The sequence below is a fragment of the Melopsittacus undulatus genome, chromosome 5 (genome assembly GCF_012275295.1).
Source record: "Melopsittacus undulatus isolate bMelUnd1 chromosome 5, bMelUnd1.mat.Z, whole genome shotgun sequence".
NCBI classification, from domain to species: domain Eukaryota; kingdom Metazoa; phylum Chordata; class Aves; order Psittaciformes; family Psittaculidae; genus Melopsittacus; species Melopsittacus undulatus.
In genome coordinates, this window is record NC_047531.1 from 15,640,985 (window position 1) to 15,655,981 (window position 14,997).

At 38.9% G+C, this 14,997-nt stretch overlaps 1 protein-coding gene across 3 annotated transcripts in view; it reads left to right on the forward strand.

Moving 5' to 3' along the window:
- Positions 1-797: 797 nt before the first annotated feature.
- Positions 798-14,997, forward strand: part of MDFIC (MyoD family inhibitor domain containing) — a 52,019-nt gene continuing 37,819 nt past the window's right edge. The window contains exons 1-3 of one of the 3 annotated variants that reach the window (XM_031046310.2): positions 798-867; positions 2,774-2,929; positions 13,139-13,270. In XM_031046310.2, coding sequence (XP_030902170.1) covers positions 2,839-2,929; positions 13,139-13,270 — 223 coding nt within the window. In that variant the 5' untranslated portion in view covers positions 798-867; positions 2,774-2,838. Of the gene's footprint in view, positions 868-2,128; positions 2,325-2,348; positions 2,483-2,773; positions 2,930-13,138; positions 13,271-14,997 lie in introns of those variants that run through there. The other 2 variants (XM_005146066.4, XM_034063112.1) reach the window with 2 other exon arrangements.

Sequence of the window (14,997 nt, forward strand, 5' to 3'; positions counted from 1 at the left end):
AATTTTATAATCTAGCAATGATTGAGCATATTGGAATACATATGTGCAACAGCTTGTAACTTCGTTGCTGTAGTAAGATACAGCATATCTCTTATTTATAGCCTGCCTGAAAGGCTGCTGATGTTAACGTCTGAACTACCCACTTCCTAAGAATCTTCAGTAACATTTTAAAATTATATAGATCTTAATGGAAAGTAATAAAACCATTATTTTAGATTAGCTGTGTACTTGCTCAAACTAGGTTGTACTGTCAGGAAGTGCTGCATATTTGGCTTATGTCAATGGACTTTAGTTGTCTATTGTATCTCATTAATAGTGACCACATCTGGACCCATCTTTTTACAATCATCACAGTCATTGTTATGTAATTTTTTTTTGCATTGCATAATATCTTTAATGTACTATTTCAGTGAATTGTGCTTTTTGTATATTGAATTATCTTACCTTTTTCTAATCTGATTTTTCCTGGGTTATCTCCCACTGTATCAGTTGCAATATCAGCTGGATCCTTTTCCATTCACTTAGCTGTTTTAAATTCTATGCAGGCAGCTACGCAGTTGAACTTTGGCAGGGTGAGCTCATCCCATCGTCTTTTTTAAGAAGATAAACTGAATGACATGGATGCAACCATGTGGGTTTCATAGATAAGGTTAAAAAAACACCAAACACCAACCCTGGATGTTATCTGGTCTTCATAGGCATTGATTATCCAATGAAGTATTTTGAAGGCAGGGTGTGGTTGACTAAATTTTTACTCCTCCCACTGTCATCTGCTACGCTTACAGTTTCAGAGGGAAAAATACAAGCTTGGATATTGAGTATGAGTCATAGCCTCACTTCTGCTCCTGACTCACTTGGGAGTTTGAGGTAAGTCATTCTACCTTATGTCTCAATCGCTCTGCCCCAGGACAGCAAGGAGAGAAGGAACTATGGAAAGTTATGCAATGTTTTCGTAGATGAAAAGTGTAGATATTGAGACCAGTTATTATTATGCAGTACAATAATAATTTTGGTTGCCCAAAATGGATTTTTTACATAGCTTCTTCCCCAAATAAAACATTTTTCCCCACTTTGTAATGAAAAAGTTTAAAGAAAGATTATGCTGTACCAAAGAACATCTTAGGTTACTGAAATACTTAAAAATGATTGTATTTCTCGGAGCAAAGCATACGCACCTTTCATCACTCTGTTCTCTTTTGCATCAATAACAACCAGTAATAAAGCTACAGAGTGGTGCAAGTTGATGAGTTATGAAACGAGGCCCTGACGTGTGTGGAGTCTCACACAGAGCTGTAAATTGTCTATAACTTGGCTATTTTGTTTTCCTGCTTTTGTTTATTCAAAAATACTCAGCTGTGCACTTAATAAATACACATAATAAAAAACATAATTAAAAAATCTGCTTGGTAGTTTTAAAGAGTAAGTTTAAACATGGACACACTTCGACAGAGAAAGTAATATACTGTGATAGCATAAGCAAGGTAAAGTTGGCAGCTCATGGTGGGTGGATACCACCACCCACATGAGCAGTAATTGCATTACTCTATGGTGTGGGCAAGAACAGAGCATGATGCTGACAATAAAATCAATCAGTGCCATGGGAAAGAAATACATTTCCCACGTGGAGAAAGCACAGGTACCACCACCACTTGGCAGATGATAGCAGAGGGAGTAGTTTGCACTTCAGAGCTTACTTTTGGAAAATGCTTGTTCTGTTCTTCGTGTTGAATGTTTCAGTACGCTCACTTTAAGTCCATTTTCTAGGCACACTTGCACTCTAAGGTGTAGGTGAGGGTTAGGTTGTCCTGGACCCGGTCTCAGAAGGGGAGTGTCAGGCCGGGGGCCCGAACTCGGGGGCTCTGTCGCTCCCCGTGCCCGCTGCCCCCGCTGCGGAGGCGCAACTGGTTGGCAGCAGTCAGTCGCCGCAGCGGGCAACTTGTGAGCCCGCGGCTGCACGTTTAAGTGCTCCTGCACCGCTGCCAAGCGCTACAGCTGCAAACCCTGTCCAGGCATGAAAGCCTCCCTTTCAGATGGTTTTTTCCTTCTTCCCTGTTTCTGCCTGACGGGTTTCGGCCTCCTGGGGGAATTTCCGTGGCTGGAGGCCCGCCTGGGGGCGGGGGGCAGCGCGGTGCTCGGCCGGCCGTTCTCCCCCAGGACCCGGCCCGGCCCAGCCCAGTCCAGCCCAGTGCAGCCCGTTTGCCTGTCACTGGCGGGCAGCAGGACCTGCGGGACCGCCGCCCCGAGCCGCGCCAGCGGGAGTGGGATGTTTCATTGTCCGGAAATGATGGAGAAGGAGTGACTGTAGCGGCGGGGGGACAGCGGGTGTGAGTGCAGCGTGTGCGCGCCCCTGCACAGGGGGAAGGCCCGCGGGCGCGGCGGCAGAGGCGGCAGCCGCCGGGGAAACAGAGCGGCGGCTGGAGGCGCGGAGGTCCCGCGGTGGGGGCGCGGAGGAGGGCCGGGCAGAGCGGGAGGCCATGCAGAGGTAGGGCGCGCCGCGCTGCCGCTCGGCTCCGACCGGGTCCCCCCCTCCAGGCCCGGCCCCGGACACCCCCGGCCGCCCGGCTGACAGCCGTCGGCCGCCCCCGCCCCGCAGCCGCCGCCCCCCGGCCCCGCGGGTGCTCGCAGCGGGGGGCGGGCGGCTTGCCCGCCGCCGAGCCGCAAAGTTGCCGCCGCTTCGTTGCTGTCCCTGCTCAGTCTCAGTCCCCCGCCCCCGAGCCGCGAGTTTTCATCACGAAATACATTAACGAGTGCTTTCGTTTGCTTGTTCCTTCAGGGTCGCGTGTTAGTTTTGTTGGAGGGGGGTGCAGGCTGTCTGTTACTCGGCGAGAGAGCTGGCAGATGTCCCAAGTGAGAGAACCTCTTCCTCCGGGGCCTGAAGGGCCAGAGCAAGCTCCGACTGAAAACAGCGCTTTGATCTCTCTCCCTCGAGGTAAGTTGCTTTAAAGTTTCTCTGTAATTGTTGCACCTTTTATTTGAGTGATACATTTACGGATTTGTTTTGTGGGTTTTAACCCCTCTCTTTCCCCTCCTCCCCCTCCCTCCTCTCTTCGGTGTAACTCTGTAACACCTCTTTAGAGTTTTAACCAGAAATTCCTATGTAGAAAAAAAAAAGGAATAAATGCCCTGTTGTCAGCGCTGCTTTTCAGTACTTGAAAAACTGCAGTCATTCAGAGGCAGATGCTGCTCCTTAAAAATCACTTTCTTGCTTCTCAGCTCTGTGTTTGCGTTTAGAAGCTCTTTCCTCTAAAGCTCTTCCAGGTCTTGCAGTAGGATGAGAAAGATTCCAGGAGCAAGAGCCTTGTTCAAGTTGGAGGTCACTTTGCTGTTTTGTTCTTAGATTACTTTGTGATGCTGCAGTTGAAGCCAGCTTCTAGCAGTGTAAGCTTGTTTTGTGCCAGCTGTTCAAAAGGTTGTTTGAAAGTACATTCATCTTGAAGAGACGTGCTTTAAGTTATGCCTTGTTTGCATTTGCACAAAATACATTGATATTCTGATCACCTTTATATAGGGAAGCCTGACAAGGTGTAGTATAGGTTATCTGCAAGGTAGGGAAGTGTGTTTGCTTCCTGTGTCCTGGTCTTGAGAGATGAGACTTACTTTTTTTTTTTCAGTTTACAACTACAGTTTTGTTTTCCAGAATTCTGACAGGAGTTTAAAAAGTCTCTGAAGAACAGACAAATAAGCTTGTTCAAAAACTGTGACTTTATTCATAACTGGTTAACTGGAACAGAGCCTGGTAACACAGTTGTGCAACTGTGGATTAAAGATGCAGTCTTGTTTTTGTAACTTGGGAAAGTCAATAGCTATGTGAAATGAAAACTGAAGACTCATTTGAGAAACCAGAAAGTATCCGTAGCTAAATAAAAAATGTTCTGGCAGGGATACATTTTAAATTGGCTTATACTTATCTTATTGTTGTTTGTTTTTTGCCTTAGAGGATGACTCATAACTTCTAAACAGTAAAAAAAAAATATTATTAGATACAGGAGATTAAGCATACAGAACTGATCTGTTAGAATCATGTTTTTGTCAGAAACATCAATGTCTGTGATACATGTTTGTTTTCAGTGTGTTGTTTTTATTTGACATGTGATCAGGTGGCCACCCTGGTTACATTCTGCATGTGGGCCATATATCGAAGTTACTGAAGTTGTAAGTTATCAAGCTAACTAGCCTGGAAAGTGGTCTCATTCTTATAGTGCCACTTTAAACTGAGTTTTCACTATGGAATAGTCTTATTCAGTACTTGCTGTTCTTTTTATGAAAAGTAAGGAAACAAATAGTGATCTGTCCAGAGACAAGTTATGTGCAGAAAATCTCAGTGACACAATTACAGCTCACAGCTGTTGAGGTGGAGGATTCTGAAGTTACTTTCTCAGGGATCAGTAAGGTACAAAAAAGTGTAATAAATTGATTCAGGTTTGCTCATTGGCCACACCTTTCAAGGCACAGGCTCAATTTTAAACCATGTGTGTAGTTCATAGAAAGACAAGGCTGTTTTTACAGAATTCATCATTCAAATATGTAATTTTTATTCTAATGAACTTAAGTTTAAGGATAGCTGTGGTTATTTGTTGCTTTTTTCTAGCTTAAGTCTGTTGGGGAAATGGGGGTGGAAAGAGGAAGAGGTGAGTTCATAACATTTCCAGTCTATATTCCAGCATTTCTGTTGTCAGCTTTGCAGTGTGTGGTTACAGAGTAAGGTAGTCCAGATATTCCAGGACTGGAGATCTAAGATAGCATGTCTGGCACTTTCAACAACCCCTACTCTCCCTATACTATCCCCAGAACATCTAAAACTACACTGACTTTTCTAGAATTCAGCAATAATTTTAAAAGATGTGGTTGAAATTCATAGTATTTCTGGAAATAGGCTAGGGGTATTTGGAAAATTCTGCAATAATTTAAAATAATTGCTACTTTACTTAGATTTACCTCCTATTTATGTGATGACTCCATATATTTACGGTGAGGTACTTCAAATCTGTGTCCACCTAGAAATAAAGATTACTTAATCAGAAAAAACTGGCTTATGTTGTAAGTATAATAAAGTATTTATTGCATTCTAGTGAGAAAGAATTTTTGATTGATACCAGCATGCTGTAGTATGCTTTCTATATTTGTTTAAATGGTGTAGATACCTGAGAACAAACTTCCCTTCTGTAGTTCTGTGAGGTATCATCAAAACTTCCAGAACTTCAAAGTGCTTCTTTTGTTTGCTATCATATAAATTCAGATGCTGAAGCCAAACTGTATTCTTCTGTGAAAGGAAAAGACACTTCAGTTGAATTTTAAATATCCAACAAATAGCTGTCCCACAACCTAATAAAAATCAGACAAAAGTAATAGGACTTAGGCAGATTGCAGGGATATGCATCAGTTGTGGATATAGTGAAAATTCTGGGTTGAGACATAGTTTGGTCTACAGATGTGGCGTGCTCTGGCTTTCGCAACTTAAAAGACTTTTCTACTTTAACCAGCATGCCCTCTCAACATATGCACTGTCACTGTTATTTGTTAGTTCATTATTGAATTAATGCATAAATATTCCTGAGATGATTGGATTTTGTCCCACCACAATTATGTGTGCTATGAGAGAGATCAAATGAAATCATGGTGTCTTCTTTTGCGGCAATATCAGTACTCAGTTTCAGTCTTTAAACCATTATCTGTGCCAATGGAGACTGTTGCTCTAAGGTACAGGCTACAGGTTTAACCTGAAGTTTAACCTAATTTCTGCAAACATTTAGTTAGCTTTTTCACAAACTTCCAAAAGTGTAGCTCTACTTGTGCACCCTTGTTCAAGACCCTGGTCATGCCGTTTCTCTTCTATAGCTCCATAGGCCTTGAAATCAAATTACGACTAGTTCATTGCAAACCTGTGTGCTGTGCAGTGTAGTCAGTGAATAGTGTCATCTCTACATTCAGACCACTTCAGTTTTGCTGTAATCAAGTATTTTCTTCACTGGTAGGTACCAAAAAACAAATGTCCCTAAGCAAGGAATTTGACAATTAGTGACTTAGCCTCTCTGCTTTGCAGAAAATGTTTCACATGTTAGAGGTAGTATCATGATTATTGCCTGGACTATGGGTAGACTTTTTTCATTAAGTCTTCTGTTTTTGAATAATCTGTGGAATACAAGAGAGAAATTCAGTGAACATGGAACTATTTAGAGAATCAGGCCATATTTTTGACAATGGAGGACTGTCATCTCTAAAGTGTTGGAAATGCTTTTACCTTTGCTTGTATGTAACTGAGTGTAACCTAGAATAATAAGTGAATAATATTTAGCTTTCTCACTACTATTTACTAGTACTACAGCTACTACCCTCTGTTAATGAAATTGAGCCTGATGATTGCACTTTAAGAACTTCCTGATAACTCAGTGATGGAAATCCAGTAGATTTTTTTTTTTTAAGTGGTGTGGGGAGGAGGATGGAGAAGTCCAGTAGAAATATTAAGTGTCAAGTTCTGTAAGTGACAGTTCTCTTTAGTACAAATCATGTCACTGATGCTGGAGGGAGATGCAGTTCAGATTTGGTGTCTGAAGAAACCATATTCAGCAACTAATACTTCCATTCAGAAAAGTACAAAAAGCATGTACTCCTCTTCAAAAATGTGATTCAAACCTCTTCATGTTTTCTTTGCTTAGCTGTTTTCAACATGAGGAGCACTAAAGGAACATACTGACTAGATGAGATGGGGTGACAGAGGACTTACTGCAATGCACATTTGGGCATTCTTGAGGCAACGATTACTATCACCATAATTACTGCACTTTACCAGCAGTGCCTCAGTGTTATGAGTAATGGATTTTTATTTTAACGGTTAACCAGTGCACTCACATTGCCCAAACTTACTAAATACTTCCTCTATATTTGTCTTACTACTTGCAATTTGACAAGTAGTTCAGTTGTCTTACTACTTGCAATCTGACAAGTAGTCAGTTCAGTGAATCTGTTTTAATTTGTTTCATCACTGTCTCAGTACTGAGAGGTTTATTGAACGTTACTGACTAAAATACCTAAAACTTGCATAAATATCTAACTCTGGTTTGTCATAAAAATACACTTCTGCTTTCAGTTTCACGTTCATGCTGTTCCAGTTAAGTGATTCATGTCCACATGGGTGTGATAGACTTGTATTTCATCGAGTTGACTGTAAAGGTCTTGCATCAAATTTGAAATATTTCTGTTCCATCTCATAGGCTAATTTTTTACCAGAATAATTCTTCTCAAATTCCATTCCAGTCCTTCAGAAGTTAGATTTCTCTTTGTTTTAAACACTTGTTTTTACCTAGTAAGTTGCATCCAGCAAAGAGTGTGTTATGCTAGTGTTTTCATTTAGATCAGCAATGCAGTTTTTAAGTGAATCTCCTGTTCGCCCCCGGTTTGGTTTGTATTGTGGAGTGATCCTGGGGAGTGACCTGGACTGGATTCCTTTTGGACAATATTATCTGAAAGATGCACTGCAGAAATGTGCCTAATGCACTCCAGCCACTAATAAGCCTGCAGCCTTTAAGATTAAATCTGAGAGCTAGTCCAAAGAAGAAAATCCCCTGTATAATATGGAATGTGTCCTTAAAATCAACTCTTACTGTACAGGCCCACTTTTATTGGGCCATGCTGTTGCTAATACCAAATATTAGCATGCTAATATTGAGCCAAGTGTTGCTTAGAATTTAATGAGCAACTAGTTTTGTATACATGTGAAACATTTTGGATGATTAACATAAATTTATAACTGACCACATGACAATTAGTGTGATTATTTGTGAAGTTTTTGCTTCTGTATTTTACTTTCTTACTGCTTTTAATCAATTAATGCAGAGTACCTGTGTACATATTGCTAGTAATTTTTAATTTATCGTGAGTGAAATTTGTCTAGGGCTGTCAAACCTGTAGTACATTCATAGTTGTTGCATATCTTGCACCTGGAAAATTCGGTGTGAGGAAGGGCTTTCCAAGAAGTTCAGTTGAATTGCTCTAATTTTAAGAGACTGATCTTTTTTCAGTGGTATTTTGAGGCCACTGAAAGTTGCACTAAGACATTTAAGTGAAAGTCATTGAAATAAACCAAATTAGTTTTAAACCAAGCAAACATCTAAATGGATGCTTTCAACTCCATAATTTATAGATTATTAGTATTAATTAGTTTGTACAATCAGTCATTAATGAAATGAGAACATTTCCAGCAGATCATGAGCTGCAATAGTTAACTCTGTTGCATGAACAGTGCAGCTGAACCTGTTATGTGAAATGCCTAAAAGTTTTAGGTTGCTGGTGGGTGTTGCTGTTAGTGGTTGCATTGTGAAACCTGGTATTACTGTGATTCTTTTGTGCTGCTACTGTGAACAGTGGAATTTTCGGTAGGAAAGAGCATCCTCAGTGGTTCCTTGCCAGCGAGGTTATTAATGGACAAAGGAAGTGTTAGAAGTGCAGTGTTTGTCACGTGCTCTTCAGTCCCTCCCAACTGCTTCTACGCTTGAGACAGAGAACCATACTGCTTCCTTTTGGAAATATTCCTCAACTTCGTTCCTCATAGGTCTACTTTTATGTTTGTTTGGGGGTTTTTGTGTGTGTTTTTTGTTGTTGTTGTTTGGTTTGTTTTTTTTTTCTTCCTGGGTTTTGTGGGTTTTTTTGGGAGGGGTTTTGGTTGGTTTTGTTTTCGCTGTGATTTCTGTGCTTTGAAGGACAAAATTCCATTTGGGATGGTTTGAACTTTGCCCATGTATATTTAAATCTGCCTCTGCTTGTTCAGGGACAACTCAGGCCTTCTGAGGATTCATGTTACATTCCAGCAGCTGGGTCAAATTTAGGTGCATAAATAAGCTTTGCCCTGTGCCTCAGCCATTCCTTCACCCTTGAGCAGTAAAACTCTTGGGCTGTTTCTGATTCTGCATGTTTGCAGATCACAATGACTACGCTGTCATTCTTCTTATTCCTGTCTCCTTGATGAGAATGATGCACTCAGGTTTCCAGAAGCCTTTGCCAGCAGTTACTTTTGATTTACTTGTTTGGTGCTGTCCACCACGTTTTTGGTGAACAGAAGATGAATGTATCATAGCAACAGAGCTTTCTATTGTTGCAGTGACAGGATTTTTAACTCATTTTACATTCACAGTTTCCCTGTGTCAATAGACAAACTCTAAACCTGTTTCTCAAGTCCAGTTTATCATGTTCCTAGTCAAGCAGTCTTATAGTTCACATGCTTGGAAGAGATGGCCGAGTCAGTACATAGGCTTATGTGTTGTGTAATGAATATAAATCAGCTGCCGATCATACTCTGCGGACATGCAACCCATTTATTGTGGGCACTTGTTTCCATTTTTTTGTGTGTTCAGAGATTGAATATTACATAATTACTGATGCATTATGATATGTTTCAACACTGAGACCCATGTCTGAGTCAGCTCAAGAGACGTAGTGAGGTATTTGTCTCTCCAAGTGCTTGTCCATTCATACTTCAGTTTCCCCCAAAGACCTGAGCTCTTCCAGGTGTGTCCTGCAAGTGTATATCCATTACCTATATATTTTGTACTTTCTATCAATTTTGTTTGTTAATTTGACATCCACTCAACGTCCCTGCAACTTTATAAAAGCATAGCAGAAAGGGTTGGAAAGGATCTAGAGAGATTGCCTTGTATACTCTTCTTGCCTAACTGTATCTTTCTTAACAATTCTGGCTATTTGTTAAATTTTCTTTTTGAGAGGGCTATTGCAATAGTAGGCTTGTTGCTGACCCAGACTACCGACAACGTTCTGTTAGTCCAGTCTTATAGAATGTATCTGTCATGATGCAAAGAATTGTATGTTACAAGAAGCATATGCTCTAAACTAAAATGGGAGCTAACAAGCAATGCTACAATAGTCTCAACAGTGAAAACAAATTTTGATTCTATGAAATACATGTATTGCTGTGTAACTTTAAAAACAAATATAACAAGATTATTGTAAAATGAATGCATGTACTTTAGAAGTGATTTATATATACTTTAATAATTCCAAATAAAAAAAATAGTTCACTTATTTAATGAAATAGTAATTTTGAGATGTGATTAAATTCTTTTTTTTTTTTCACTAAGTAGCTTATGAGTTGTCTGTAAATGATTTGGGCTGTTAACCATCTCAGTTCTATACTTTGCCACCATGTTGTATCTCTTCCTTATTGAAACCTTAAACTTGCATTAATCTGTATACAGGCAGAGTTTGTGCTCCTGCTAACCTTCAGGATAAGTACTCTATGTGGGTGTACACCACTTCTGCGGGTTTTTTGGCTAGAAGGTCTGTTAGTTTAGGAGTGGTATGTAGCCACATGGGTTACTGGTCTGGGGGTGATACCGTGGTAGGTAAAAAGACTATGTTGCTTTTGTGACGTGACTTGCGGTTTTGAAGAGAGATTGTATTTCTGCTTCAAGCACTGCCAGACTCAGAACATAATGAGTCTTTTCTTTCCATTATTTGAACTGCTAGGAAGAGCATCTCTTTTTCTTCTTGGCTCTCAGTTTTGGAGGTTAATCACATGAGAGTGGAGGGGTGTACTAAAGGAAGCAGAAGCTAAAATACTAAGGAAGTATTACATAAAAATCCATAAGGTTAAGCTTGATTAAAACAGAGAAGTGGTGTAGGTTTCTGTTATGCACATTCATGGGGAAATCTTCATGTGAATTACATAGATCAAAGAATTAGGTATTCAATTAATGTTGATTGTTATAAACTTCCTATCAAAATGGGTTGGTGTTCAGTTGAAGCATTGGGTTTTTTTTACTTTTTAATGGTGCCATTTACTACTTTCTTGCTAACTGTTAGTATAATGTACAATTGCATGTAAATTAAATAATTATACCTGTCTGTTTACCATATCGGGCTAGAATAATAAAAGTACACATGAAGAATACATGTACAACCTTTAAGAAAAAAAAAAGAGAAAGATACTGAACCAAAACCAAGTAACCAAGCAAAGGAATGAAAACTAAGTCCCTGTGAATAATGACTGTATTCTGCACTCCTTTAGATTTCTTGGATAAAAATGTAATCTGGAACGCTGAAAGACCCATAACATTAACATTAACATTAATGTTTCCTTAGGGCTATTTGTTGTTTACTACATGAAATAGTATGGCTCTGCAAAGTCATATCCAAACTGTCCAGTAACTGCAGTTTTTGTACTACCACTGTCTAGAAGATATTGTGGTAATCTTTGTGACGTTACTGCAGTAAAGTAATTTGAGAGCAAAATCCCTTAAAACAGCTCATTTAAACTTTCTCTATGTGGAAAACAGAGAGTTTTTACAATAACTCTCTCCAGGACACTGCTTATTTTCATTCAGTCTATTTCAACACACTTTTCAGATATTTTTATATCTCATTTACACCTAGTACATAACTGCACAGGGAGAATCATCATACTTCAATCCAGTTGGATTTGTATCTGATGCCTGTCACAGAGCTTGAAAACATTTCTTAGGTTTTTAGTTTGTTTTTTTCGGGTTTTTGTTTGAGTTTTTTGGTTTGTTTGTTTTGGGTTGTTTTTTTTTTTTGGTAGGATGAGTATCTATGTATCAGCAGGGCAAGATGCAAAGCTCACTGAAGTCAATGGGTATCTTCCCAACTGCTTTAGTAACTACGCCAATCCCAGTGAAACCATTCATTTCAGGACAGGCTTGAGGAAATATAGACAAGTTGTTGAAGAAATGGTGAGGGGAGGGAGGGGTGAGATAGAAGTACCACAGAGGTAGCTGGGTCACACATTTCAGAGGTGGAAATTAATAGAAGGGGAGCATCAGTGCTTGAAGGCACATGCTACTATACATACAATATGGCATATATTATTTTGAGTGATGTTCAATGCTTCAATTTAATAGGGTGGATAACAAAGACAGAAAGTTAGGATTTAAAATCAAACTGCTGTTGGCTATATAAAGAAACTAATCTTCAATATGTCGCAGTAGCAGTGTTTTTCCTGGGTCTCAGGACTGGAATAATTGCTTTGTTAGAGGATGTGGTGTCATTATGTTGTGATAAGTGATTTATAAACACATTCTTGTTTGAAACAAATAAATAGACCTGACAGACTTTTTCAACAGTTGCTCATTTAGATATACTGTAACTATCAAATGTTGCAAGTATATTAGAAAAAAAGCTTAAGACCAAATATTTAGTGTTTTACAGATCCCTCGAGTAAGTGATATAAACTGATAATCTGTCACTGTGAATAATGAACAAATTCCAGATTTGGAAGTGTTTCTTTGAATGCCCATAGGAAAAACCTGTAGCAATCAAGATCAGAAAGATTTGTGTATGTGAATTTGAGTGTTAAAACATTAATGACAGTCAGAATGAAAACTGTCACTTACCTTGGTTTGAGAAAATGCAGGTCTGTGTGTGTTGACTGATGAAATCATCAAAACAACAAGATCTGCTATCTTGTGAAAAAAAGTTGAAGAATCCCTCAAATAACCTTACCATGGAAATTTCCCTGCATCTTGTATGTACTTGGAGAGAAGAAACAATTTTTCCTTTCATCATAGGCTAAATGTTGACTTTTATTCAGAAATGATTTTAAAGGCTATTTTTTCAACAAAAAAAAAGTGATTGTGTTACAATAAATTTTCTGAATATTTGTACTTAGCAGTTTTGAAGTTTCAACAATATTTGTCTTTAATTATATTTCCAATTTTAAATAATTGAAAACAGATGTTTGTGAAATTTTTGAAGATTTTATATGCCAGAGCCACATGTATGTGGGCAAAAAAAAATAATGGGTTTTTTTGGGGTTTTTTTGTTTGTTTGTTTGTTTTTTTTATGTGGCAAAGCAATTCAAATTTTTATCTGAAAATTTTGTGGAAGGTAACTCAACATAAAGAAACTGAACCATAGCATGTGGTGGCAAATGCTGGTATTATTTTACATGATTAGACATGACTAAAAGACTTTCTTATAGAAAATTTGCTTTGATCTAGACAAGAAAACAAATGGAAAATAAGCTTTATTAGGAATTATTTCTAAGGAAGCTACATGAGGGGCTGAGATGAGTTATATTTTATTCTTTCTTGGTTTAAATTTCCAAAGATGAGTTTTGTTCACATAGAGGAAAAATACCATAGAAACTAAAACCTTAAAATTTCTTTTGACTTAGAAAAAACAGACCAAGAGAATACTGCGGCAGGAGATAAAGACGTAAGCCAGCCTTCCAGTAACCAAAGTATACAGCCAGAGATACAAGACCAGTCCATCTGGGGAAATCGCACTGATGGTGACCTCATCAGAAGTAAGTGTTTCCAGAGCAAATTGCTGCCACTTAGGCTTGCTTTTGCAGTGTAAGGGGATACTGCCTGTTGACTCTGTTAAATGTGTGTCAAATGCAATTGTGTTGCAACTATAATGCATGCCTACTGAATTTATTTCCCAGAATGACTCCTGTCAGCATGCATAAACAGAGAGTTAAAAGAAAGGTGTGATTTGAGTGGTCCAGTAGAATGTAGGCCTCTGTAGCATCTACATTTTAAAGTCTTATTGTTATAATCTTCTCTTATTATTCATCAAGGGATCTGTGTATTTAGTAGGCACATGAACTGCAGAATGCAGCTGTGCTGGGTGTCACCGCCCTTGATTTGTCAGGTTATACATTTAAGTGGCAGAGTAAACTATGCTGAGAGCAGTTGCTTCCAGATGCACTCGATACTGGTCAGGTGTAAGTTTAGGAAGAGTTTTTAATCCTAAAGCAATTATTAATTTCAAAACTAAAGAATGCTGCAAGACAAGGTTTAGGCCTAAGATACGGAACTGTTTTTTTAATTAGTTTTTGAAAGTCCATGTTCCTAGTGTATGTCTTAAATGCTTTAAAACATGAAAAGGGATGCAAGATTGTTCTCAATTTTGTCTTGACTTGAAGATCTTATGTTGTCCCAAAGATCATCCACAATTGCACCCTCCCAAATCAAAAATATTTCTGTCAACTGCCAGAGCTAATGCTGTTTTGAAATTCTGTGAATGCTTGAATGTTAGTAGCTCAAGGGAGGGGCTGCATGAGAAATTGTTCTGTAATTATAGGGTGTATTCAGAAAACAAATGGACTAAATGCTGAGCAGTGAGCCAGCTCTTGGAGATCATTGTCTGACCACACACTTTGGGGTCAGTATGTCTTTACACTGCACATGTACTACACTGTACGCAGCAGGGTGAATTCGTATTTCTGAACCTGCTGTTGTCAATACTGGTGATTTTCTATGGAATCAGCTTTTTCTTTTTAGGTTTGTTTTGTTTGTTCAGTTTTTAGTCTTACCTACACATTCAACATGTGAACTTTGTGTTAGCATTTGGAGTTCTTTTCAAACATTAGTTAATCCTTTTTTTCTAAATAATCCTCATAAATACTTATACCCTTAATGTATTGAATACTTATCTGAACACTCTACAGGAAATTAATTTAGCCTGTCAGATATTTATCTCACAATTTAAGAATAATTCTTAAAGTACTCTAAAAGAGGGAGAATTGTCCTGAACAACTTCAGAGTTTACTTAATCCCAAAAAGTTATTGTTTTAAACCTAACTGCCCCTGAACAAACAATTGAGTTGTGCTTGTGTTGAGGACATGGGAAGGTGCATATATAGAATCTGCTGCTTTTGGAGTGGCTTCTTTCTCCTTCCCTCTTCCTAGAACCTTCCTTATTTCCGGAACAATGGGAAAGCAGATTTATTTTGTAAAAGCTAGCAGCATACCTGAACTATCGAGGAAAGAACCAAGGATAGTAGGATAGTGCTGTGCTTTCTCTAACCCATTCACCACAAGAACATATTGTAGTGGCTCTACCGGGAAAGAGGGAGAGGAAAAGATCATGTTTTTCAAGGTGTAGTAGAAGTGGTAAAGTGACTTGACAGTTCTATGCAGTTGTATGTGTCTTGTGGTGTCTGTGATGGGAGACTTATCTGCTGCTGTATTGAAAAAAATATCAGGAGTAAGGGCAAAGGCAGGGTAAAACTGAAGTGTAATGTAC